Genomic DNA, 25,942 nt, shown 5'->3' on the forward strand with positions numbered 1-25,942 from the left:
GGCAGCCTCTTTATATATTCCTGAGGAGAGGCAGGCAGCTCTAGAGACAGAGCTGCAGCCTTTTCCCCCACACCGTCTGCTTCGCACCGAGGACAGGACAGCGTCACCAACCGACCGGCAAAATGTGCAAAGGATTAGCTGCCTTGCCCCACACATGCCTGGAGAGGTGAGAAGGAGGGAAATGAACGGGGGTGAAGGGCAATGTCACAGTGGTGGGCTTGGAAGGAGAAGTAGCCAAGGGCTAGGCGGAGTGAGGAAATAATCTGTATATCTTGAGGATTTAAGGAAATGAATGGGAATTAGGCAAGTGCATGGTTTCTACGAAGTTCCCACAGGAGAAATTCCTAGCAGATCTGGACGGTTTCAGGTCTGGCTGGTTTCAAACTTCAGGAACACAGGAGGGGAGAAATTAACAGAGTACAAGCGGCTTGCTCAGAGTTCAGTGAAGTTTGCTCCGATGTACGTGTGCTCAGGGGTGCAGCTTGACAGGGCAATCCTGCGCAGGGTTATTCCATGGTTCCGTCAGGGTTTGAACCTGGGTGCCTCGGATTCCACTCTAACACTTGAACCGCTATGCCAAGATGGTTATCCACTCACTGCTAACCACTAGTTAAAAGCCATCCCCCCCCTCCCCGATTAGTGTTTACCTCTGATCTTGGGAGGAAAAAAAGTCTTTAAAAGGCAATGTGTATGTGTGGGTGGGTGGGTGCGTGTGTGTGTGTGTGTAGGGGGTAAGCTTTAAATCATCCATCCTATACCACTTCCTATGGACACAACGGCAGACCCAATTCCTCACATAGTTCTGCCGGAGACACATGCTCCCCCGTTATGCTGTACTAGGTAGGAAAGCTATGGCTCTCTCAGCTTTGTTTGTTTATTTAGAACATTTATTTCCTGCCTTTCTCCCTTGGGGAACTCTAGGTGGCTTCCGATATAAAGAAAACATTATAAAAAACACAAGAGAAACACAACTATTGTAAAACCCATAAAAGCCATAATTAAAGAAAAAAACTAATTAGGGCTGCCAATAGCAAAAGTGAAGTCAATCAAAATGCAGTCCTCATTAAACCTTCCTTCAGCCACCACCTGAAAATCCACCATGAGGGGACCATATCCGCTCTTTCTCTTGTATCCACCAAGCAAGTATCTTTAATTGGTCAGGATGGCATGATCTTACCCGAGATTTTTGGCTTGTAACTTGCCACTCCAGCCTGCAGCCCAGCATGAAACCTCCAGTGCGTAAACGGTCATACAGGAGCATTGTGAGGGATACTGAGATAAAGGGTGCGAAATACTTTTGACATCCAAAAAGTTCTATGAAGATGTGAAAAGATTAATATTGAACAAGAATCCTAGTAGACGGCTTTTTCCCGTAAGATGGGAGGAAGACTATGAGTGGTGGGTTTTTAAAACTGAATAAAGGCTTCAGCTGAATCTAATCTACTTCCTCCAAACAATAATGCAAAACAGAAGTCTTTATTCAGTTTTAAAAACCCACCACTGGTGGGAAAATCCAGTTGCACAATCCCTGCTTTGGCTTTGCCGGACTTTCGAACTGCTGATGCTTACTTGGATGGATTTTTGAACCAGCACGCATACTTTTCAGGATTTTCTGGATTAAAAAAAAATAGGTGCCTTTGTTCTGTAGCTCAGAATAGAGCAGTTTTACATAAGAGTCAACATGCTGTGATGGTGAAGACCAACGGGCTCAAATCTGGAGAACCGGGTTTGATTCCTCACTCTTCCACATGCAACCAGTTGGGTGACCTTGGGCTAGTCACAGTTCTCTTAGGGCTGTTCAGATGATGTATGGGGCTCAATTGTGTATAAATGCCAATATCTCCAGTTTAGAAAACACACAGTCCAAATTTTTAAGATCCTTACTCCAGATACCACCAGCATTCCCGATGCTGCAGTCAGGGTAGAAACAGGGATGTGTACCATCCGGACCAGATTATGGTTATGTACGTCTATGTACTGTTTTCCCCCCCTCAAAAGTGTTTGATTCATCTAATGATATACTGGTTGCACTGTGGATATCCACTATGGAGAAAAAAAACTTTGTTCAAATGGCTTATTGAGACAGCTAACATTGTATTTTGGCTATACTCTTGTAAAGGAGGTAATAAAACAAAGAATTTTGGATATCCACCATCAATACAACCTCAATAAAATTGACAGTCCACTTTTTTTTACTGCCGCCACCTAATAATCTGAGGCCATTATCTTATCTATCTAGTTTAATCATCCCTGAACACAGAAGAACATTTATGCTATTTCGTTATAATATGCTTCCATCTGCCTTTTTCTATGCACAAGCGATTATGAATCTGTAATGATGAGAATATTGAAACATCAGAACATGTTCTGCTCGAATGCCAGTTATATGATCAAATTAGAAGAGAATTTACTTCCTCTTTCCCACAAATTAGGCTTAATTCTGAGATGTTTGAAATCATCTTGTCAGATAAAAATATTGAACTGCCCTCCACTGTGGCTAAATTTGCAGGGAGGGCGACTAAAATGAGGAAGCTGGGTGAACCTGGAGCAAAGCAGTCTAATTTGACAGGGCTTTGTAGCGAAGAAAAATGAGTTGTACGAATCAATGTCCCTGTCCCCACCCCCACAAGCAGCCTGACAGCACTTGGTGCAGTGGCTAAGAGCAGTAGCCTTTAATCTGGGTTTCATTCCCCACTCCTCCTCCACACGCAGCCAACCGGGCCAGTTACAATTCTCTCAGAGCTCTCCCTCAACCTCGCCTACCTCTCAGGGTGTCTGTTGCAGGGAGAGGAAAGGAAAGTGGTTGTAAGCTGCTTTGAGACTCCTTTGGGTAGTAAAAAGCGGAGTCCAAAAATCCAGCTCTTCTGCTACTGGCTTCGGGCACTAGGGGGGTTACCATCCTCTGGGTGGGATCTGGAGATGTCTTGGAATTACACGTATTTCCAGACTAAGGCATGCCTCGGGGGGAAAACAGCTGTGTTGGAGGGTGGACTCTATGCCCAGCCCCCCTCAGATTCCTCTCCCAAATCTCTCAGAATTTCCCAACCCAGCATTGGCAAACCTTGGCTAGGTGTGCAATTTCCCAAACAGGAGTTAGCAATCTAGATTTGGAGGGTGAAACCAGTAGTGGGCAGGCTTTGGGGCACGGAGGGACCTCAGTGGGGTAGAATGCTATGGAGTCTACACTCCAAAGCAGCCATTTTCTCCAAGGAAACTGATCTCTTTAGTCTGGAGATGAGCTGTAATTCCAGGGGAACCCTCTCAGATCTCAGCTGGGGACTGGCATCCCTAAGTCAAAGAGAACTGATATCTTTAATCTTCAGTTGAGTCGTAATTCTAGAGCAACCCCCAGATCTCAGCTGGGGACTGGCATCCCTAAATCCACCTTCCAAAGGAGATGATCTCTTGTCACCTGGACATCAGTTGTAACCCTGAGAGAACTCCAGACTTCTGGCTGCCAGCTCCTACTTGGGAACTACCTGGAGATGTGGGGTAGGGTGAGGTAGAGACAACAAAGGCCAGTGTTTGGGGAGGGACCTCAGCAGAGTATAACGCCATAGGATACACCCTCCAAAGCAGCTATTTTCTCCAGGCAAACTGATCTCTCTTGTTTGGAGGTTCATTGTGATTCTGGGAGCTGTCCAGGCCCCACCTGGAGGTTGGCCAACCTAGTGGCCCACGCATGCCATATGCAGACAGAGTGGAAAGAGTTTGTCCAAATGTCTGGTTCTGGCTGGAGACCTAGGATCAAGGATTAATGCTTCCCAGAGTGAGTTCTGTTCCTTCTCTCACTTCCGCTCCTGCATCCATCTACCGGTGCTCAGTTCCAGCTTCACTAGCGATATCTCTGGGTGCAATCTTTGTAAGTCTCCAGTGAGGCTGTGATGAAAGACAGCAGCATGGTGGTGGTGGTGTAGATAAGTTTTATGACTCATGGCCCATGTCGGCAGAAGCTCTCTGATGAAATTACAGGATAAAAATCAACAAAAGCACAAACACGGACGTGATAAACAGCTCGCTAGCCAAGTGCAAAATCAGAGAGGATGGAAGGATCCATGTGAAGGTCTAGTGTTTCAAGGACAGAAATGGAGCTTGGAGGGAAAGAGGTGCTCAACTCTGTCCCCTTCATTACTTTACCTCAATTGTGCTCAATTGATTCAGCAAAACCTAGACACGGTTTCTTCAGCCCAACAGCTCTTTATTAACACAACTCCAACCAGAAAAGCCAAACAGTAAAACACTCAACTCAACATCCGAATATACAATTTGGGTTGCAAGCCAAGGGACCTGATTGGTCCTAAGTAGTGCCCTGTGACTGGACAATAATAGCATAAACCTATTGTTTAATATTGTGTTTGTGATTCTGCCGAGGACCGACTTGAGGTCCGAGGCAAGATCCAAGCAGGCAACGTAACTGACCAATGCGTGGCTAGATCCCGGCTGCAGGATCCAGTCAGTTTAAACCGAAGATCCATTGTTTGCTAGTGTATGTAAGTTGCGGGTTTCCTGGGGTTTCTCAGTTCAGTTTTGCCTCTTATAATACCATGCTGAGAGCCTAAGAAAGTGCTGATTGAACTTCCAGGGGTCCTGGTTTCTTTCAACCCATGGATTCATACAGCAGCCTTTCTCAAACTTTTTACTGTTGAGAAACCTCTAAAAAGTTCTTCAGGCTCCAAGAATCCACGAAACTTTCTGGGACAGTCGTGAAGCCCTGGTTGAGAAAGCCTCTCATACAGACCTCTCATTCAGCGGATTTACAATCCCATGTTGGTGCAGTCTATTGTTTACATACACAACACCAATGGCATGGTGTGCTAGAACTTGCAGCTTTCTGGCTTCTTCCTCCTACTGTTGCTTTCTGTGCCCCCTCCCATTCTGGAGTTATGAGTCATTGGAACACCTGCCCCAGGAACAGTGAAGGGGCAAGGTGGAGAGATCACCATGGAAGGGGGAAATTGGCAGAAGTCTTCCCCCCCTTTACCAATAGAGTTGGTGTTACGATGGTGGGATGCTAAAGTACAGTCTAACCCAGGGTTCCCCATCCTTTCTGAAGCTCTGGACATCTGTGGAATTCAAACCCTGGATGGTGGTACAAGCACAAAATGGCTGCCATGGGAGATGAAGCCAACCACAAAATGGCTGCCATGAGAGATGAAGCCAACCACAAAATGGCTACCGCAAGAGGTGGAAGCAATCACAAAATGCCTGGAAGTGAGACCATGCATATATCTAACTAGTAATCAAGCCCGCTGTAAAAAAAATACAGCGGGCGCTAGGCAAGGGAGCCCCTGGCAGTTGCGTGCAGCACGGCTGTTGGGGGCTCCCTTGGCCGGCGGCCTCCCTTGGCTTCACGCCTGCCGATTGGCCCGGCCGATGGTCTGTCCGGAGGAAGGGGCCAATCGGCACCCTTCCTCATCCCAGACAGAGCCCGCCCTAACTCCTCCCACAAAGCCCTTACGGCTTTTTTTAGTCTGCGGCTCCTGCGGCGCCGCAGGCTGTGTTAAGATATTAACTGCAGCATTTCAGGCAGAAGCTCTGCCTTTTAAAATGAACGTATTGTTTAAAATCTTTCCTGGCATATACCCAACTTTTCTTCAGTCATACAGGTTAGATCCTTGTGTGGTGATGTCATCTGTTGCTGAAGTAACTTAAAAAAAAATCACAGCCAATCAGTCCGGTGGAGAATCAGAAGCCCCGTGGCAGGAAAGCCCCACCTGGCCCCTCCCACTTTTAAAAAACGTTTGACAGGTAATAGGAAAGTATCTGTAGGTGGCCTATTGTTGGGGAACCATGGTCTTCAAGGCTGGCTAACTTCTGGCCTTGCAGCTTGTCTGGGAGTGGGAGGGAAATTATTCAGGCAATGTCGTGAGGTAAGTCAGAAGAGACAAAATCTCACTCCCTTTACCAGTGCGCTCAATGTTGTGTATAAAAAATAATCACACACATACAAGGATAAATGTAAGTGGGTTCCCTTGTTATGTCTAGTTTGACTGTAAGCCTGTTTTTCCTCAAAGGACTGGTTTAGCTTGACCTTGTTATCACAATAACATCAATGCTTCATTCATAGACAGCCATTAGTAACCTCAGAAGACCTAACATAAAAGAGCAACGCAAAGCTCTTGAACTCTTTGTCTTAATGCCTTGCTATGTCCTGACTGCACGGAATGTCACAATACAACATAAATGCTGAATCTTACAAGTTCTGCTTTGGAGTTATACTGATACTGCAGTCTGGTGAAAAAACAAAGAGTCTCCAATCATACATCAGAGGATAGAGGATCGAACTACTTTATTTACCTGCGAATTCTGATATTACCACAAGTTGCAATATCAAAGGTATTTGGATTTCTTATGCAGACATGTTTGCAGCTCACAGTGTAAATCAAGAGCATAAATTTTCTAAGGCTTTCATAGCTGGAATCAACTGGCTGATGTAGATATTCCAGGCTGTGGGGCCATGATCTGGTAGTTTTAATCTTTGACGTTTTGCTTCCAAATGGATTTGCTAATGAACTCCACATTCTAATACTCTTGCTAATGGACTCCACCCAGCCCAGGAAAATCATTTCCCATTTCCAGTCCATCTCCTGAAAGAATCCCAGATAAGATAGCAGTCAGCTGTCCAAGTCTCCTGACCACACCCCCAGAAGTGACCACCACCTGTATTAACAGACAGGCTCAAAGAGAACTGAGTGGGGGAGAAGCATGCAGACTCATAAACTACGAGAGAACTCACTCATGCTCAGGAGGGGGAGCAATGAAAGCAGCCAGTTCTCTAGATTGTGGCTGAGTCCATTAGGGGAGGAGGGGAAAGGCCGCAGCCTTCTGACTGGGAATGCTTGCTCCAAAGCATCCATTTTCTTGAGGGGAACTGATCTCTGCTATCTGGAGATGTGCTGTAATTCCAAGGGATCCCCTGGTCCTATCTGGAGGCTTAGCATCCCTTTAGAGCATTGAGGGTCATGGCCAAGGGATTTTGTCATCTCAAAGTATACCCATGTCCTTCTGGGAGGGCTGCAAACCACCAGGTGACACTTGAATATCTCCTGCTATTACAATTGACCTCCAGAAGATCAAGGTCAGTTTGGACGGTGGGCTGTGTGGCATTATACCCTCACTTGAGCTTCCTTCCCTCCTGCCCTAAGCGCCACTCCAAAAACGTCCAGGGATTTCTCAACCCTGGGCTGGCAACCTTACTCCTAGATCATAAGAACATCAAGATGAACTGTGCAGGATCAGACTACAGGCCTACCCAGTCCAACTTACTGTTCCCACAGTGGCTAACCAGCTACCTCTAGGAAACTCACAAACAGGAAGGCAGCCCCAGCACCCTCTTGTCTGCACCTTCCATCAACTGATACAAAAAGATGAACTTCCTGTGCTACTGGGGAAGTAGATATCCACCATGATTGGCAGCCATTGTCACCATGAATTTGTCCACTGCCCTTTTAAGGCCATGGCCACATTCCTTGGCAGCAAGTTCCATAAATGAACTATATGCTGGGTGAAGAAATAGCTCCTTTTGTCTATCCCCAGTCCCTCACCTTTCAGCTTCAGTGGATGATCCCAGGTCCTAGTATTAGGGGAGAGGAAGAGAAAAGTTCCCTCTTGGGTACTTGGGTCCCTTGGAAAAGATGTCTGTGCCTACCTATAGTACTGGTACCATCAGCACGTTCCTCATCTATGTCCCCCACCCCACCCCCACAGTTTCTTGGCTGTAGAACTAGCCCTCCCAAGAGTGTCTCAAACCAGGGCTCTTTGCCTGGGGTTCTGCATGACCAATAAAATGTGGAGTAACCTGACACTGAGGTGTGATCCTGCTTAGCCCTGCATTCCTGTGCAATTGGGTCTTTAGTATTTGCACAGGAGGGGGACTGTTTGGACAAAATCTTTTAAGGAGCTTTAGGATTCTGGCTTTCATACTGCCTTTCATAGAACCTAGCAGCTTGAGGAATTGAGGCTTTTTGAACTTTGGTGCTGGAGAAGACTCTTGCGAGTCCCTTGGACTGCAAGGCCAACAAACCGGTCAGTCCTAGAGGAGATCAGCCCTGACTGCTCCTTAGAAGGCCAGATCGTGAAGATGAAACTCAAATACTTTGGCCACCTCATGAGAAGGAAGGACTCCCTGGAGAAGAGCCTAATGCTGGGAGCGACTGAGGGCAAAAGAAGAAGGGGACGACAGAGAATGAGGTGGCTGGATGGAGTCACTGAAGCAGTCGATGGGAGCTTAAATAGACTCTGGGGAATGGTAGAGGACAGGAAGGCCTGGAGGATCATTTTCCATGGAGTCGTGATGGGTTGGACACGACTTTGCAACTAACAATAACAACAACAAGCAGCTTGAGTAACCCAAGTCCCCCAAGCTCAGTGGAGCTTGTAAGCCAAGCAAGCTCAGCCATGGTTAGTACTTGGATAGGAGAGAAACTAAGGAAGATTGGGGCTGCAATTTGGAGGAAAAAGCCACCTCTACCTGCTTGTCCCTTGTCTGGAATGCCCTATGAATGGGGGTGTCCCGAGTTGTTTGGTATATGATTTATTTGCTCTTTTTCCTCCACTTTCTTCTCAATTAACACAGTATCAAAAAAATTAAATGTACATATTTATACACTCCCCTTAAGGAATTCAGGGAAGCACATGTCCTTTCCCCCTTATCCTCATCACAATAGCACGATGAATTGAAAGGCAAGCTAGAAAAGGCAGGGGGAAATTCATGCTCAGATTTCTTGTGTTTTTAATGTAAGGGGGGGGGGAGAGCTCAGCAGTGGTGCTGAAGGAGCAGCTTTCCACCTCACACCATTCCTGCAGCAGATCTGTGACCTGTGACCCATTGCAATCTGCCCTGTGAAGTACAGGAACTTTACATTTCTTCTCGTGGGGAGAGAGCAGGCTTAACCTTCCTCTTTCAGTACCATAGCTCTGATCCAAATACCACTCTCATAGTTTCTCTTCTTTTAAAAAGAAACGTGGAAGAGTCAATCGCTGTTCTTCTGCCACCTTCTCTAGTGACTCCCGGAGAAATAATGGATGGTCTGTGGTTGAGCTGTGATCCTGTGGTTGGGCTGCAATCCTGTTCACTGCACCAGGCTAGTTCACCTCTTTTTTGGGGGGATCGATTGGTCGGAGAGGTCTATTCCACCATCATTTCGGAGAGCCAGAGGCCAACTCCAGATTCTACTGTCCCTCTGGGAGCAAAGCTTTCATTGTTCTTGTGAAGACTCTGCTAGTTTCTCTCTTGGTGTTTAGAGCAGTGGTCCCCAACCTTTATTAGGCTGGGGACCGGCAGGGCATCGAGCCGCGCCCGCGGGGACCGCGCCCGTGCGGGCCACGCCCACGCTTCGGCCCGCGCCTGCGGGCCGCGCCCGCGGATCGGGCCGCACCCGTGAGCCGCGCCCGCGGATCGGGCCGCGTGGGCGCGGCCTGCATGGGCGCGGCCCGGCCCTGATTCCCTCTCCCCGCCCTCCCACAGTAAGAAGCTTCCCGGGCCGCAAGATTGCGGCCTGGGAAGTTTTTTACTGCGGGGGGGGGGCGGGGAGAGGGAGCCGCGGCCCGCAGGTTGGGGACCACTGGTTTAGAGGACTGGTCTGAAAACATCTCACGGTGTGAGGCAAAAATAATCAGACAAACATTTATTTTTAAAGGAACAATACCCTGCTATTATTATCTGCAAAAAGGTTCAAATGCCACTCTCCTGCTTTGTCTGAAATATTTTGTTGATGTTTGTCTCTGTCTTCCAAGATTAAAAAGTATTCTTTCTCATATTGGGGAGTAGGGGGGGAGGAGGTACCACTTGGCTCTGCTATTCTTGTGAGATTAGAATGTGAATCTCCTTACCCCAGAGACACCTGGGTCAATAGAGAGCATGGGGACGGAGCCACCCTTTGGCCTATGGAAAAGGCCTTTGCTCAGGTCAAGTGAATGGATTTCTTGGAACCTCTGATTATAGCAATGGCCTTCACATCTGCTGACGTGCTCCAAAGAGACAGATGAGTAAGTCTTTGGCTCCATGGCCTCAGAAGTCAAGAACATAACGGTCAGTCTTGAGAACTCGGTGACTTCCTGTGTGTGAATGTGGAGGGGAAAGGGAAAGAACCGGGGAAGACTTTCCAAGAAGTCTTTGACAGATTGCATTCTTTGACATTCCTAGAGAAGTCGAATCAAAATCCTTTCAGTTTCTGTCAAGGATGTTTTAGAATTCCCTTGCAAAAATAAAGACGTCTCCCCCCCCCCCCCTTAGGTGGGAGAAATGAAAGCATGCGGATGCAGGAATTTCTCCTTACAGCACATTCCTTATAGAAAATCGTTGTTCCAGAATCAGGGTAGTTAAACAGAGTTTCCATGTGCAGAGGACATCTACTTCTAAGCACCAAAATATAGCTGCCAGATTATAACTCAGATATAGATTTATGAGTACAACTATCAGACATAGAATTGATATTGAGAACATCATTTTGAAGTACTGGGATGATGGACTCTTAGGGTATAGCTTCCCTTGTTTTTGGAGATAATGTCTCCCAATGTTTCAGTAGTTATTTTTTTTAATCATAGGGCAGAGTTACAAGCAGGAAGCATATGATAATATAAAACGTGTAGCCAAGTAATACAACGGTTTTGCAGTCAGACTGGGCAATCCCTTGAAATACTAACATCTAAGTTTTTAATCCATTCAATTGTAGCTGGGGAGTGTACAAAGAGCTCCATCACATCTCCCTGGAAAGCACGACACTCACATTCCTGTGACAGACGGAAAATAGTTTTCATTCCCATTGAAAAATGAACCAGTTGTAACATCAAGATACCCCTTGTCTGTTAACACAGAAAATGTACAGGGTTGCCAGCTGAGACGTTTAGAGATGGTTTTTCCCATTGTCTGTCTCCCCATCACACCTGTGGTATTCCTTGTTGGTCTCCCATCCAAATACTAGCCAGGGCTGACACTGCGTAGCTTCTGAGATCTAACAAGATTGGGTTTCCCATCCAAATACTAGCCTGGGCTCTGGGCCAGAATGATGATACCATTATTAAAATATGTCTCTTGCAGAGCACACCATTTGCAGCAGTCACCTAGTCCTATGTGCAGGAGCAGGCAAGGATGCTAAAAGAACCTGGGGGCAAGTGGAGCTAAGTGGTCCTTGTGGTGCTGACAGTGCTGCAGAGTGAACTCAGTTCAGACCCAGGCCAGGGAATTAGGACAATGAGTTTTGGTCAGCACTGCAGGGGCCATGGCTTGCTAATGGCTGCTAATAGCCCCCCAGGGCAGTTGCTCAGCAAGAACTTAACTGGGCAGCCCCTATCAGCATGCACTTGGTTCAAGTCTGTTTTGGTCATTATGTTTGAGGGTATCTGACCACACCTATTGGGAATGTGCTACCTATGATCCTCCCAGACAGCATGGTTTCATCTGGGCTGATTCTGCACTTAATTTGTTTATTCCGTTGTAGATCCTGCTAAATTCAGTTCGATTTGAACTCGGGTCTTCCTCTACTCCCCCCCCCCCCATTGAAACAGAAAAGTGTTCTGCACGTTTTTAGGGAAGCTCAGAAGGGGGAGGAAGCCAAGCACAGCAGGAGCCTTTCTTTTCTTGAACGGTGTGTGTGCGTGCGGGGGGGGGGGTAGAGGATTGGAAACAGCAGAGGAGGGGGAATAAATACAAGAGGAAAATCTCTGCTGAGAGAAGTTAGGGCTTATGGAGCTTCTGCCAAGAGAAGTTAGGGTTTCCCCTTTAAAGGAAGCCTTGCAAGCTGGGAATGAGGAAGCCTTTGAACTCACACCCTGGCCAATCAGGGCTTTTCTACAGTGTTGGAGGCTCAAGGCAGCAAGTTACTTCGGGACAATCAGAGAGCTGTACCTTTAGTCATGCCGATTTTTCAAATATCGAGGGTTATATCCACTCCAGGATATCGTAGGGGAAAGGTAGGGTCAGTCTGGATCAATCATGCTTGTTGCAGAGAGGAAATATAAATCGCCCAAAATAAAAATGGAAATCACATTCAGTGTAGATGGCGGGGATTGAATTAACCTGGGATTGGAATAAAAACTCCATGCAGATTCAGCCCTGAATACACGTTTTCATTGTGCAGTGTTTCCAGTATGCATTATGACCTGAGGCCAAACTCTGGCTCTCCTGATGTCCATGGACTACAATAACCATGAGCCCCTGCCAGCATACACCTAATCTACCTCATGGAACTGTCTTTGAAGATAAAATGAACACTATGGAAAATTTAAAGTTTTTAAAAGTGTTTCTAAGAAAGTGTTTAAGTGAAAGATAGCATGTATACCACCGTATGGTCCTTGGCAATAAGGGTTGTGGTTAGATTCCATCAAGTTGTTTCCCACTCATGATGACTTTATGACCAAAGACCCGTCATCCAACTTTATCAGCAGTCATTTATTTATGTTCTTGCAAGGTCAATCCAATTATGTCTTTGATTCTATCCATCCATTTTGTTCTTTGTCTACCTCTTCGGCTTCCTTCAGTCTTACCAAATTTAATCTTTTTTTTTCTAATCTGTTTCTAATTTGCATGACCAAAGCAGCATTTCTCAACTATTTTACTGTTGAGAAACCCCTGAAACATCCTTCAGGCTTCAGGAAACCTCAGAAGTGGTGCAATCATGCAGAATATGGTTGGGAAGCATAGCTGTGTATATGGCCCTCCCCTTCCCACCCCCTCCAAGCCCATCATAGGCCTTTGGGAAGGGGAGTTGACATGACCATATATGGTCACAAGTGTTTAACAAATTAAAATATAAATATAAATGAATTAACTCTCATCCATTCAGGAAATCCTTCCAGAGCCATCAAGCAATGCCAAGGTTTCACAAAACCCTGACTGAGAAAGCCTGGATCAAAATATGAGAGTTTTGTTTACAGACTATTGGCTCAAGAGAGCAGCTGGGTTTAATTTGGTCCAGAACAGATCAATTTGTTGTTCTTGTGGTCCGTTCTATTTTTGGCAATCATCTCCACGTCCATAATTCAAAGACATCTATCTTATTTCTCTCACGCTTCCTTGGGGTCCAGCTTTTACATCCATACTACCACAGGAAAAATCATTGACAATACTGATATTTGTTGCCGGTGAAAAATCTTTGTCCTTTGAAATCTTTCCCAATTTTTTTATTGTTGTTGTTGTTCTTGCTGCTGCTGTTGTTATTATTATTATTATTATTATTATTATTATTATTATTATTATTATTATTATTATTATCTCCCACTCCCAGACAGCTCGTGGTGGGTTACATATGTCTGAATAAAACCCCATAAAACTCCTATTAAAACCCCAGACATAAAAACAACACAATTCATAATCAGAAAAAGAAGATATGGCGGAAAAATTCACTATTCTCATTCCCCCAATAACATCTCCTAGAGGGGTGGGTGGGAAGAGGGGTGCAGATGGAACTCGCAAACCGCCACTCATGCTGCTCTATCCTGGAAGGGGGGCCAAGCAGATTTTCCTAGTGGCCGTGGCCTCAACCATAGACCTGGTGGAAGAGTTTTGTTTTGCAGGCCCTGCAGAATGCCAAAAGGTCCCGCAGGGCCTGTAGCTCCTCCGGGAGCTCATTCCACCAGGTAGGGACCAGGACCGAAAAGGCCCTGGCCCTGGTCGAGGCCAGGCACACTTCCCTGGGGCTGGGAATGACCAACAAGTTAGTACCAGCAGAGTGTAAAGCCCTGTGGGGGGGCATAGGTGACAGGTGGTCCCTAAGATATGTAGGTCCCAGACTGCTAAGAGCCTTAAAGGTTAAAACCAAAGCATTTCTTCCTATGATTAGCGTTGTCTTCACTTCTCCAGCATGCTGTCCACCCTTCTGTATTCCGGATCCCAAGAAAATAAAATTGCCCATTATTTCCACTCCTTTCCCATCAACTGCAAAGTCTCTCAAGAGACAAATTTGACATTACTTTTGTCTTCTTAGTACTGCGTGTTAGGCCAAATTTTGCGCGTTCCAATTTTAATTTCCTGGTGAGTTCCAACAAATCATCTTCATTCTCTGTATCATCTGCCTATCTGAAGTTATTGATTTTCTGTCCTCCAATGTAAATGCCAGCTGTCATTTCTTCCAATCCAGCCGGTCTTATAATATACTCTCTGTACAAGTTTTACTCCCATTCCTAAATTGAACCATTCTGTTTTTCCAAACATAGTTCTCATTGTAGCTTCTTGTTCATTGTAAAGAGCCCCCATTAAAATGATTACATGTTCTGGTACACCCATTTTTCTTGAGACGTTCCACATCCTTAAATGACCTATGCTATCCAAAGCTTTCTTGTCATCAGTGAAGCAGAAGTATACTTCTTTTTGGTATTGATCTCTCCATGATCCATCTGATTTGCTATTTGATCACCTTTCCTAAATCCTGCCTACTCATTGGGTAACTCTCTTTCCATGTATAGTTCTGTTCTCTTTTGTAGGATCTTGAGTACAATTTTGCTTGCATGAGAAACTAATGCAAGAGTTTGATAATTAGAGCATTCTTTAGCATTTCCCTTCTTGTAAATTGGTAGATATACTATGCTTTCCCAAGCTTCTGTAATCCAAATTTGTTGACAAAGTGCTGTAAATACTTTAACAGCTCCTTAGTCTTAAACAGTCTTAAACAGTTCAATATATGCACATTGTTTTCACCTGGTGCTTTACTGTTTGCTAACTGGTCCAATGCCCACCGTATCTCACTTCCTAAACTTTCTGTCATTGTAAAATCTTTGCTATACAGAGGGCCATTTCGCACGGCTTCAAAATAGCACAATGGTTGCTAATTGGAAACGCTACTAATTTGCCATAACCCACGACGTCGTAGACAATCTGCAACAATCCTGAAACCAATCAGCAAAAAGCGCTTCGTTGTGGCGCTTTCAGGGGAATCCAGAAAAGTGGATTCACCCTCCGGATAGCGATACACTCCTGCAACCAATCTGCAACAATAGCGATAAAGACCTGTGCGTTACCATTGTTGTGGGTTCTTCAAAGTCCCTCCCCCTGGCTCTCTCCTCCAAACTTCCGGCGAAGCGATCGCCATTTTTTTTTCCCCGAGCGAGTGGAGATCAATGCACCGGCGAGCCTCGGTTTAGCCAGTGAGGCTTCCCAGGCTGCAGTCCCTCCTCAGAGCAGTTTAGTCACTAAGCACAAGAAGCCCGCAGAAGCCCGTTTGCTGATGTATTTTCCCTTTATTTTTCACACTGTTTCGGCTGAAAATCGCGCCCGTGGGGGGGGGAGGGGGGATTTTTTTTTTCCACTCCATGGCCACGATCAAATGACAGCTCAAACAGAGGCTTCCCCGGCTTCAGTCCCTCCCCTTCAGTCACTAAGTGACCTTCAGTTTCACACATTCCATTCAGCCGAAAATCGGGCCGTGAGAGGGGGGGGGATTTTTTTTTTTTCACTCGGAGCCAGCGTGTTAACGATCCAACAATCAAACGGAGCCAGCGTCTTAACGATCAAACAATCAAACTACAGCTCAAACACCCCAGGCAGCTGGATGGGTCTCTCCATTGCAACGAATCTACTCAGATTCGTTACAATGGGTGTGTGTTTTTTTTTTTAAAACCTTTCTTAAAGGGAAAGGGGCTGTTTGGGAGCATGCTAACGGCTGCCCATTGGCTGCTTGACGGCCAGGGGCGGGACGAGCTTGGCAATAGCGCTTCCTTTCTAGCGATTTCTGCCGAGACCGGAAGCCTGTGGGAAACGCTAAAAAACGCAACTGATTCCACTACAAAGCCAGGTATGCAAAACGACGAATTCCACTATTTTAAATGGCGATTTTTCATTCAGTGACCAATTTGCAACAAAGATCCCCGTGCGAAATGGCCCTGAGTTTCAGTGTAGTCTTTCTATCTGTCTTTCAACTCAGTTGCCTCCATGTGATCTCATTCCTGGCTATTCATGAGAACTCCCACCTTAGCTGTGAACTTGCCAGTGATTCCTCAGATCTCTTTTCCCTTTTTTGTTAAGTTCTTCCACTTTGTTGACATTCTTGGTTAAGATACTTTTCCTTGTCCTTTCAACTTGACGCTGACACTTTGAGTTCATCTGTCTTGTGTCTTGTTTATGGCCTAAAAAGATTTTATCCTCCTCCTTTCTGTAGCAGTACTCATCGCTTCCTCTGAAAGCCACTGGGATCTTTTCTTCGTAACAACTTTAGGGATGTTTTTCACGGTTTCATTTTTGACTATGTCTTTAATCTCATTCCAGAGTTCTTTGGGTTCACGTTCACACAGGCTAAGTGCTCTGAATCTATTGCTTGATCTGGTATTTCTCTAAAATATTATCAACCAAGATCACTGCCAGTTTATCCATATAGCACATGCTGCACGTGTTATGGGCCCCACACTTCCAGGGGTTCCACGGGGTATCTCCCCCCCATGGATCAGGGCCGTAGCCTCGCTTCTCCCCCCTTTTCCCCCTTTAAGGATATTTGGAGTGACACCCCTTTCCACTGTGTGTGTGTGGGTTCCTCTACTCCCCGTCTGCCTGCTCCCATTGCAATTGTACTCTGTAGATGATGATGTTATCCATTGTCGTGTCCGACCCTCGGAGATTCTATAGGAAATTTTTCTCCATTCGTCTTTGTCCATGACTGCTTCTTTCAGTTGGTTCATGGTCATCCCTGTATCTGTACTCTGTTAGGGCTCCACGAATCCTTAAACTGGTTCTGGTACTATGGGCCACACAAATCCTACCGTTGGTCATACCTTGTTTTCACTGCTGTTTGACTCAACTTCTTGTGCTTCCCACAGTGTTGAAACTAATAATTCATGATCCGTGCCATGATCTACTCCTGGAAGTGTTCTGGCTGACTGGATAGCACTTTTCCATCTTCTGTTTCCTATTATGTCATCAATTTGGGTTCGATATTGTCCATCTGGTTGTGTCCATGTGTAAAGCCTGGATTTATGCTGCATAAAGCATGTGTTGGCAATGAACAGGGAACACTCTTGTCTATTTCCCGCCTCGTTACGGGTTCCCAGACCAAACTGTCCAGTGAATCCAGGCTCTGCTATTTCTCCAACTTTAGCAATCCAGTCGCCAATTATTAGAAAAACACCCTTTTTAAATTTCTTTTGACCTCTTCCAATTTTTCATAGAATTCCTGTGTCTTCTTCCGTTGCATCAGTGGTTAGTGCATACACTTTAATGATAGTGATATTCACTGGGTGTCCACTTATTCTGACAGATACAATCCTATCTGATTGGGTTATAGCCTATAACACACTTAACTGAGCTCTTTCTGAGTATCAAAGCAACTTCCCATGTAAACTCATTTCCTGAATAAATCGTGTAGTCATCTGAATTGAAATATCCCATTTCTGTCCATTTTAGTTTACTTATTCCAAGGATATCAAATTTGGTGTGGTTCATTTCAGCTTTAACAATATCAAGCTTCCCTTTGTACATGCTTCTGACGTTCCATGTTCTGATGGTATGTGATCTTGTGAAGCAAGAGACCTCTTCTTTCGATGCTGGCCACATCAGCACTTCCTTACAGCTTTGATCTGAACACACCACTAGGTCCAGATCTAGTTGAAGAAATTCAACGCACTTCCCCAGTATCATGTTGTGTGCCTGGTAATACTGCTCCACATTATCATGGGTCCCTTGGGATATCCTGCAAGTGGCTAAGCTACCATTGGCATAGTTCTCAGGGTCAGTGGAACACACAAGCCCCCTCTCAGGAAGGTAGAGGTCTTTTGGGAGGCAGTAAGGGAGGGGTTGTATAAAATAAAAATGAAGATGATATATAACTTACATACCTGCATATACTCGCATATAAGCCGACCCCATATAAGCTGAGGCACCCAGTTTAACCATGAAATCTGGGCAAATGTATCGACTCGCATATAAGCCAAGGGTGGGAAATGCTCCATCATCACAGGCTTTCCCATCCAGCATTGCCAAAAAAAAAGATCAGAGTCCTTCAGTCAAACCGTTGATGTCCTACAAGCTGCCAGAGCAAGCTCAGCTTGCAGTACACATTTGCAAAAGGCAATGCAATGATTAGCTGGCTGGAGCAGGCTTTTATTTCAATTACCGTATATACCCGTGTATAAGCTGAGGAGGGCTTTTTCAGTGGGAAAAATGTGCTGAAAAACTAGGCTTATACACGAGTATATAGGGTGATTTTATCTCACCAAAGATGAGGGGAGAAGGGCTGGTGAATGGGAAGAATGTTTGGGGCGGTACAATGTCTTTTTAAAATTTTAACCGGACTGAAAGAAAGCAACAGGAAATATTTCTCAACTGTCTCAGCAGAGGTACTGATGTTTATTTAGGAGGCAGGAAACTGAAATGTTCTGTTTAGAAATTCAAATAGGTACAAGCTCGAGAAGCACATTTTTCTCAACCCAGCTGTTAGTAAACCACACTTAACATGTTTTCTCTCCCTCCAGGGCCAAGGAGATCAAGAGTAAGTTGGGCATACTCCTCCAGAAGCCCGAATCTGCTTTTGACCTGATCATCCCTTACCCGGAGAAGCCGGAAAAGCCCGCAAAGGCTCAGAAGTAAGAACGCAGCCATTGACGATTGAGATATGTTTTTGAAATAGTTACTTGAAGTCAGTAGTAACACATGAACTGCTGCATATTCCCATGGCAATACACGTCTCTGTCTGAAAGGAGATCTATAAACTTTGTGGTTGTCAATCTTGCCTTCTCTTGTGAGAAATATGCATGAAGTAATTGCACTTCCTATGAAGCTGCTTTATACTGATTTAGACTAATGGTTCAGTCAGAACAAGGCTGTCTAACTGTTGGGCAGAGAAAGGTCTTTCTCAACACCTGCTACTTGAATCGGATTTCAGGGAGGCTGTGGTGACTGAAGGGAACCTCATCCTTCAGGGCAGCAGATGTCGGAATACCAGCGCTAGAGACAATATCTGTGGAAACCTCGGCCTATGGATCCTGTTCACTGTTCCTCCTTGAATGAGTTTAGATCAGTGGTTTTCAACCTTCTTATGCCACAACCCTTTAATACAGTTCCTCATGTTGTGGTGACCCCCAACCATAAAATTATGCAAGTGTTCTTTCACAAAAATTAAACCAAAACTGACCCATGGGGTGAAGATCCATTGTTCATGATTGTATATAAATTGTTTTTTCCCTGGGGTTTCTCAGTCCAGTTCTGCCTCTTGTCCCATCATGCTGATCTTGCTCTTTTCTGCTGCTCCAGACAGACGAACACTCTATCTTGATCTACCCCGCAAGGCTGTTGTGTGGATGGCCCCCCTGGCCAAGCTGCTTGCCCTGCCATGACCCCTGTGAAAGGGTCATTTGACCCCCAAAGGGGTCCTGGCCCCCAGGTTGAAAACCACTGGTTTAGAAGGATGTACCTTTGTTTATGATTGTACTGTACAAAGTGTAGGTACCATTTCTGCATCCTGATTTCACTGGTTTTCTGTGCAGGCCTGTCATGGCCACTTACCTCTGCATACAGACTAGGAAGGACAGATGATGCATGTCTGTTCCTCTTAAGTATGGTTTGTGGTCATGCCTCAGGTTGCTGTAGCTTTATCAGTCTTAGGCCTGAGTCTTTAGTAGCAGCATGGCTTGTGGAAGTATAGCAGGTGGCAGCAGAGATACGGAAACAAAACATAATTGTTGAAACGTCCTTGCGTTAGGCTACTGTAAGACCCAGAAAAGAAAACGTGGTATATTTTGATGCTTCTCCCAAGAAGCTCAAGGCAGCACAGAGGATGATTTCCCTCCTAATTTATTCTTACAACAATTTCTGAGGTAAATTAGCTTGAGAGAGAGAGCATGACTTGAATCTATACCTTACTCTAAATCTGTCATTTCAGCCACTATCGCATACTGTCTCTGAAGGGGTTTTTTGCAATCATTCCATTTCCACACGTGCAAAACAGAGGTTGTGCGTGTTATTCTCCCTTCTGTCTCTATTGGCGGTATAGTGCAGAAACGAACAGGTTTTTAAACCGAGCATTGAACCCAGAAATTAAATACCTCAGTGACACATGAGGGGCTTAAGTGCATTTTACAAAACAGGAAACAAAAATATTTTTTTCAGCTGATCCCATGGTTATTTCTTTCTTTATTATTTATCATGTTACGTGTATGTTATGTAACTAGGAGATCCTAAGATTGGCTGCCTGCCAGGCAAATGATGTCTGGAGGTGGTTTGCCATTGCCTGCCCCTGCGTCACAGAATCACAGAATCATAGAATCATAGATTTGGAAGGGACCTCCTGGGTCATCTAGTCCAACCCCCTGCACTATGCAGGACACTCACCACCCTATCGCTCATCCACTGTAATCTGCCACCCCCTTGAGCCCTCACAAAATTAGCCTCTCTGTCTGATGGCTATCCAGCCTCTGTTTAAACATCTCCAAAGATGGAGAACCCACCACCTCCCGAGGAAGCCTGTTCCATTGAGAAACCTGTCTGACTGTCATGAACTTCTTCTGGATGTTTAGATGGAATTTCTTTTGAATTAATTTCATCCCATTGGATCTGGTCCATGCTTCCGGGGCACGACCCTGGTATGCCTTGGAGGTCTCCCATCCAAATACTAGCCTGAGCCGACCTTGCCCGGCTTCCAAAATCTGACAGGATCGGGCTTGCCTAGGCTTATCACAGGATTCTTGGCCCACAATTTGGCCACAGATCTCCACGCTGAATAAAGTTGCGGATAAGGTTTATAAAAGAAGAAACTCACAAGGTGCATACGGGGGGGGGGGGGGAGAAAGGAACAGCAGCAGCAAATGGAAGCAACTGCAGGGAGACAAATTGGTGCCGAATATTTGAGAGGACAGTTCCACCTGCGCTCATCTTGGACCCCGTGCAAAGTGCTGCGATCTGCTGATCTAATCACTGTTAATTTTATCTGTGAGAAAACAGTCCCCTCTCTGTCCTGGAGGCAAATTAGTTCCAGGAATTGGGACAGAACAAACAGCAGCCGTGTCTGATTCTCCGAGGGGAAAAGGAGGGGGCTCATTGCGTAGGGCGGGTTATCTTAGCCGGGGTTTATTGTCCTTGAATCTGTTTCCAATTATATTTTGAGGGGACAGGGAAAAAGCCAAAATGGCTTGTAACATGATGGAACAGGCATTAAACAAAGAAGAGTACCACAGAAAACAGCAGGATGCATTACAGACACTTGGGAACAAGATTTTAGAAATGAAAAGGCAGAAATCCCACACCTTTATTAACCCTTACCAGCCCAAAATGCCCCCAGTACACACAGGACATGTTGGAATGGACATTAAACAAATAAGAATACCACACACACACACAAAAGGGATGAATTACATACACTTGAGAATACTATTTTAGAAATGTAAAAGTCAAACTATCACCCTTTTATTAACCCCTTCCAGGCCAAAATGCCTCTTGAACGCCCAAAATGGGCATTGAGGGGATTTCCACACCCTTTAAATGTAGTGTCATGCCAGTCAGATGCAAGCTGAAAATTCTAGTCCCCTCACATGATGTCACCCACATCCAGCATCTGCACTGCTGACTGCTTGCTACATCTTCTATTTTAAAGTGCTTCTCTGGGAATCCCAAAAAGTGGATTCACCACCCTAAAAAGTGCTCGTAACCGGAGAGCAACCAGCAGGCAACGAGCAGAAGAAAGGTATGAAGGCTCAAACACACTCCCACCTCCCTCTCCCTTGTTCCTGGGGAAGAGAATAACTTTTTAAAAAATGGTGAACTTCCTGGAGCAACAAATAGGTGAAAACAAGTCTAGGGCCTATTATGCACGGAGTGGAAGGTCCGCATTCGGGGTGGAATGGCGGCGGCTAAAATCACCAATTATGCACACTGCAGGCGGCAACCGGGCGCAGAGTCAATGTATGCCGCTGAAAAAGCTGCGTTAGCGAAATGTGGAAGAAAGCCAGGCTACAGGGGCACAACCAGAAGTGGCTCCGGATTGGCCGCGTGCATAGTCGGTTGCTCTGGGTTTTGCCGCTGTTGTGTTCCGTCCCGTGCATAAGCGGTTTGCTTTGCTTCTTCCTCCTCCGCGTTCTCCATGCCACCGTTTCAGCGGCCGTGCATAATAGGCCTAGATGATGCCAGAAATAAAATAATTTTTAATTCAACAAAGCGTGCCTCTCAAACGTTTTCTTCCCAAACGTTTTTCTTCCGCAAAATCAGGAATGATATTAATTTACTCATTTTTCAAAGGACTCAGCTGTTTCGGCTTAGTTATCTCAGCAGAGGCTGAACATGGAAGGCTAATAGGGTCCTTAATGAAAGCCAAAGTGTTGTGGTTAAGAGTGGGGGACTGTAATATGGAGAAGAGGGTTTGAGTCCTCACTCTTCCACACACAGCCATCTGGGTGGCCTTGGGCCAGTCACAGTTCTTCCAGAGCTCTCTCAGCACCATCTACCTCACAAGTAAGGTGACCATATTGTCCACTTTTGGAGGGACATCTGGAGGCACCTGGCAAATTGCACTTATGTTGAAATTTAAAAATATACATTACAATACTGTTTTTGCGTTCTATGCGTTCTATGAAATTTTTTGCTGCTCCATATAGACCAAATTTTTAATCAAGAACCCCCCCCCCCGGTCAATGGTGTCCTGCTTTACCAATGTTAAAATCTGGTCACCTTACTCACAAGGTGCCTGTTATGCGGAGAGGAAGGGAAGGCAATAGTCAGCTGCTCTGAGACTCCTCGAGAAAAGCAGGGTATAAAAATCAACTCTCTTTTATTGTATTTTGTTCGTTTTTAATTTTGGGGTTGTAAACCAGCCTGAGATGGGAATAATTAAAGAACAACACCTCAGGGATGCTGTTTTAGGAAGCAGACCCATGTCAAGTGTAATGTGCTGTTCAGCCTACAGTGGATATCTGATTGGCTTTGAGTCACCTCTTTGCTTCTGTCGCTGCCACAGAGCTTGTTTATCTTGCCGCTCAATGTGAGCAGAATCAGACAGTTTTGGGTTGCTGAGGACATCTCTGGCAACAGTGATCGTTTTACATTCTGCCTTTTAAAGAAATAAACAATGAGCTACATTACTGACTGGGTTGATGTGTTTCCACTGGCTGATTTCAAGTAGCATCATCCTTTTGGAATTTTTGTTTTGAACCATGTTTCAGGGGCCTCTGTGTCTGAAAGACAGGCTATAGGTAAGGGAGGGGGATAAGTAAACGAAGGCATGTTGACCTGTTGGGCACTAAGAGGAAGCAGAGAGAGAAGCTGCCATGGGCACCAGAAGAGAAGCACCTCTCCATGCAAGGGCAATCATGCCCATCTGCCCTTAAAGCCTAGAAGATGGGCGGTGGCCCTTGAGAACCAAGTTGCTGAGGTCTTCATACATGGCCAGGGTCAGAAAAGTCATTTATTGGAGGGGAAATATATACTTTAGCCCAGTGGTCCCCAACCTTTTTATCACCGGGGACCACTCAACGCCTTTTACTGAGGCCCGGTGTGGGGGGGGGGTAGTTTACTCCTCTACTCTCAACCACTGCCCTAACGCTCTCTGATCGCTATAGTAATGTTTAAACATCCCTTCAAAATAAGATACAGACATGCCACAACAATGAACATACGGAAAATTTTATTTTCATGGAAATTTTAACTCATGACAATGACAAATCAATGGGAATCCTGAGCTTGTTTCTCTGCAACCAGATAGTGCCATCTGGGAGTGATGGGAGACAATGACACCCGAAGTGTGTTGTAAAGGACCGGGGGGATGGGAGAAGGCGTCCTTCGCATCCCACCTCCAATTAGTCAACGGACCACATGTCCGTGGCCCACAGGGTGGTGATCACTACTTTAGCCTCTCTCCACCCAATATTTTTGCATTTGTAAATTGCTACCAACTCCAGGTTTGGAAATACCTGGAGATTTGAGGCTAGTATGTGGGAGGGTGAGTTTTGGGAGGTAAGGGATCTCAGTAGGGCATAATGCCCTAGAACCCACATTCCAAAGCAGCCATATTCTCCAGGAGAAGTGGAATAAATGTTTATAATAAGGTAATGGAAACACTGTTGAGATCTGCAACTTTTTAAGCTAAGAACACCTTATACGGCATGTATGTAGAGAAGGGCAAAGGAGTTGCATTTTACCCATTTCTTTTAATCCCTTGCTCAATCTGGTGCTGTGCTTAAAGTATGCATGTGAACATCTCCATAGTCTGGTGATCAGTTGTGATTCCAGGAGATCTTCAGCTCCTAACTGAAGGTTGGCAATTCTACGTGGGCTCCATTGCTAAAATCATGGGGCCATTTCGCACGGGGATCTTTGTTGCAAATTGTTTGCGGAATGAAAAATCGCCATTTAAAATAGTGGAATTCGTCGTTTTGCACACCTGGCTTTGTAGTGGAATCAGTTGCGTTTTTTAGCGTTTCCCACAGGCTTCCGGTCTCGGCAGAAATCGCTAGAAAGGAAGCGCTATTGCCAAGCTCGTCCCGCCCCTGGCCGTCAAGCAGCCAATGGGCAGCCGTTAGCATGCTCCCAAACAGCCGCTTTCCCTTTAAGAAAGGTTTTTAAAAAAAAAAACAGACCCATAGCAACGAATCTGTGTAGATTCGTTGCTACGGAGAGACCCATCCAGCTGCCTAATGTGAGCTGTTGTTTGATTGTATGATCGTTTGCACGCTGCCTCGAGTGATAAAAAAAAATTCCCCCCCCCCTTCTCACGGGCTCGATTTTCGGCTGAATTTATGTGTAAAAAATAAAGGGACTTTATTTCAGCAAACGGGCTTTTAAGTGGTTTGTGCTTAGTGACTAAAGGTGAAGGACTGAAGCCAGGGAAGCCTCTAAACAGAAAGAGGCTCGCCGGTGCGTTTATCCCCGCTCGCTCCGAGAAAAAAAAATGGCGATCGCTTCGCCGGAAGTTTGGAGGAGAGATCCAGGGGGAGGGACTTTGAAGAACCAGCTACAATGGTAACGCACAGGTCTTTAGCGCTAGTGTTGCAGATTGGTTGCAGGAGTGTATCGCTATCCGGAGGGTGAATCCACTTTTCTGGATTCCCCTGAAAGCGCCACAACGAAGCGCTTTTGGCGGGTCGGTTTCAGGATTGTTGCAGATTGTTGACGACGTCGTGCGTTATGGCAAATTAGTAGCGTTTTCAATCGGCAACCATTGTGCTATTTTTAAGCCGTGGGAAATGCCCCATGTTATTTATCATGGTGGCTATGTAGGTTTTACAACAGAGTCAAGTCTTCTCTCTACTTGCTCTGGTCATAAGCAGAAAAGATCCAATCCGTGTGGTGGAGGCAGAAAACTCACATTGCACAACTGCTGCAAAGCCCTGGTGTTCCCCAGCAACCATGAGGACTTTGTAATGTGTTGATGGAGCTGTAGTGGGGAAGTCCCTGGATAGCCATTCTGTAGGAAGTCTTAGCCAAGGAGGAGCTGTGGCTCCATAGAATAGCATCTTCTTGGCATGCAAAAGGCCACAGGTTCGATCCCTGGCAACTCCAGTGAAAAGAATCTGGTAGAAAACATCAAGTGATGTGAAAGACTTTGGACTGTGCAGAGCTGCTGCCAGTCAGAGCATAGATTGAGGGTCAGACTCAATAGAAACATGCCGTCAAGCTGTTTTTCCTCAGCCTTTCAGCTCCATGCTGATGTCCCATACAGAATCACTGTGGATTCTGAGAAAATAAGGTCCAAGTATTGTTACATTATTCTTAAACCTCATTTGGGGACAAGACATTTAAACACTGAAAAATGTCCTCTGTGTTTCATCAGGGACTGTTTGTTTCACTGTTTTCGTTGTTTTAAGGGTGTCGTATCTTTTTTCTCCATTTTTGTCTTTGCAGACCTTCTCCTGAGGAAACTTGGCAGTGGCGTAACTCTCTGGAGAAACTCCTTCAAAATCCTTGTAAGTCTCCTATGCGTCTCTCCCGGTCATCCCAGTCATGTTAGAAGTTAGAGAACACTGACTGATTGTATGGTATGCACAGTGTAGACAGGAGATGCAAGGGTTGCCTGGCAACCAGGCAATGGATGTTCAGAGGTGG

General features: G+C 45.5%; 1 protein-coding gene across 1 annotated transcript in view; it reads left to right on the top strand.

The window, feature by feature from the left end:
- LOC143835228 (regulator of G-protein signaling 5-like) overlaps positions 1 to 25,942 on the top strand; it is a 34,044-nt gene continuing 8,102 nt past the window's right edge. The window contains exons 1-3 of the mRNA XM_077332557.1: positions 1 to 166; positions 18,391 to 18,501; positions 25,742 to 25,803. Coding sequence (XP_077188672.1) covers positions 123 to 166; positions 18,391 to 18,501; positions 25,742 to 25,803 — 217 coding nt within the window. The 5' untranslated portion in view covers positions 1 to 122. The remainder of the gene's footprint in view (positions 167 to 18,390; positions 18,502 to 25,741; positions 25,804 to 25,942) is intronic.

Source organism: Paroedura picta, chromosome 4, assembly GCF_049243985.1.
Source record: "Paroedura picta isolate Pp20150507F chromosome 4, Ppicta_v3.0, whole genome shotgun sequence".
In the NCBI taxonomy this organism is placed as follows: domain Eukaryota; kingdom Metazoa; phylum Chordata; class Lepidosauria; order Squamata; family Gekkonidae; genus Paroedura; species Paroedura picta.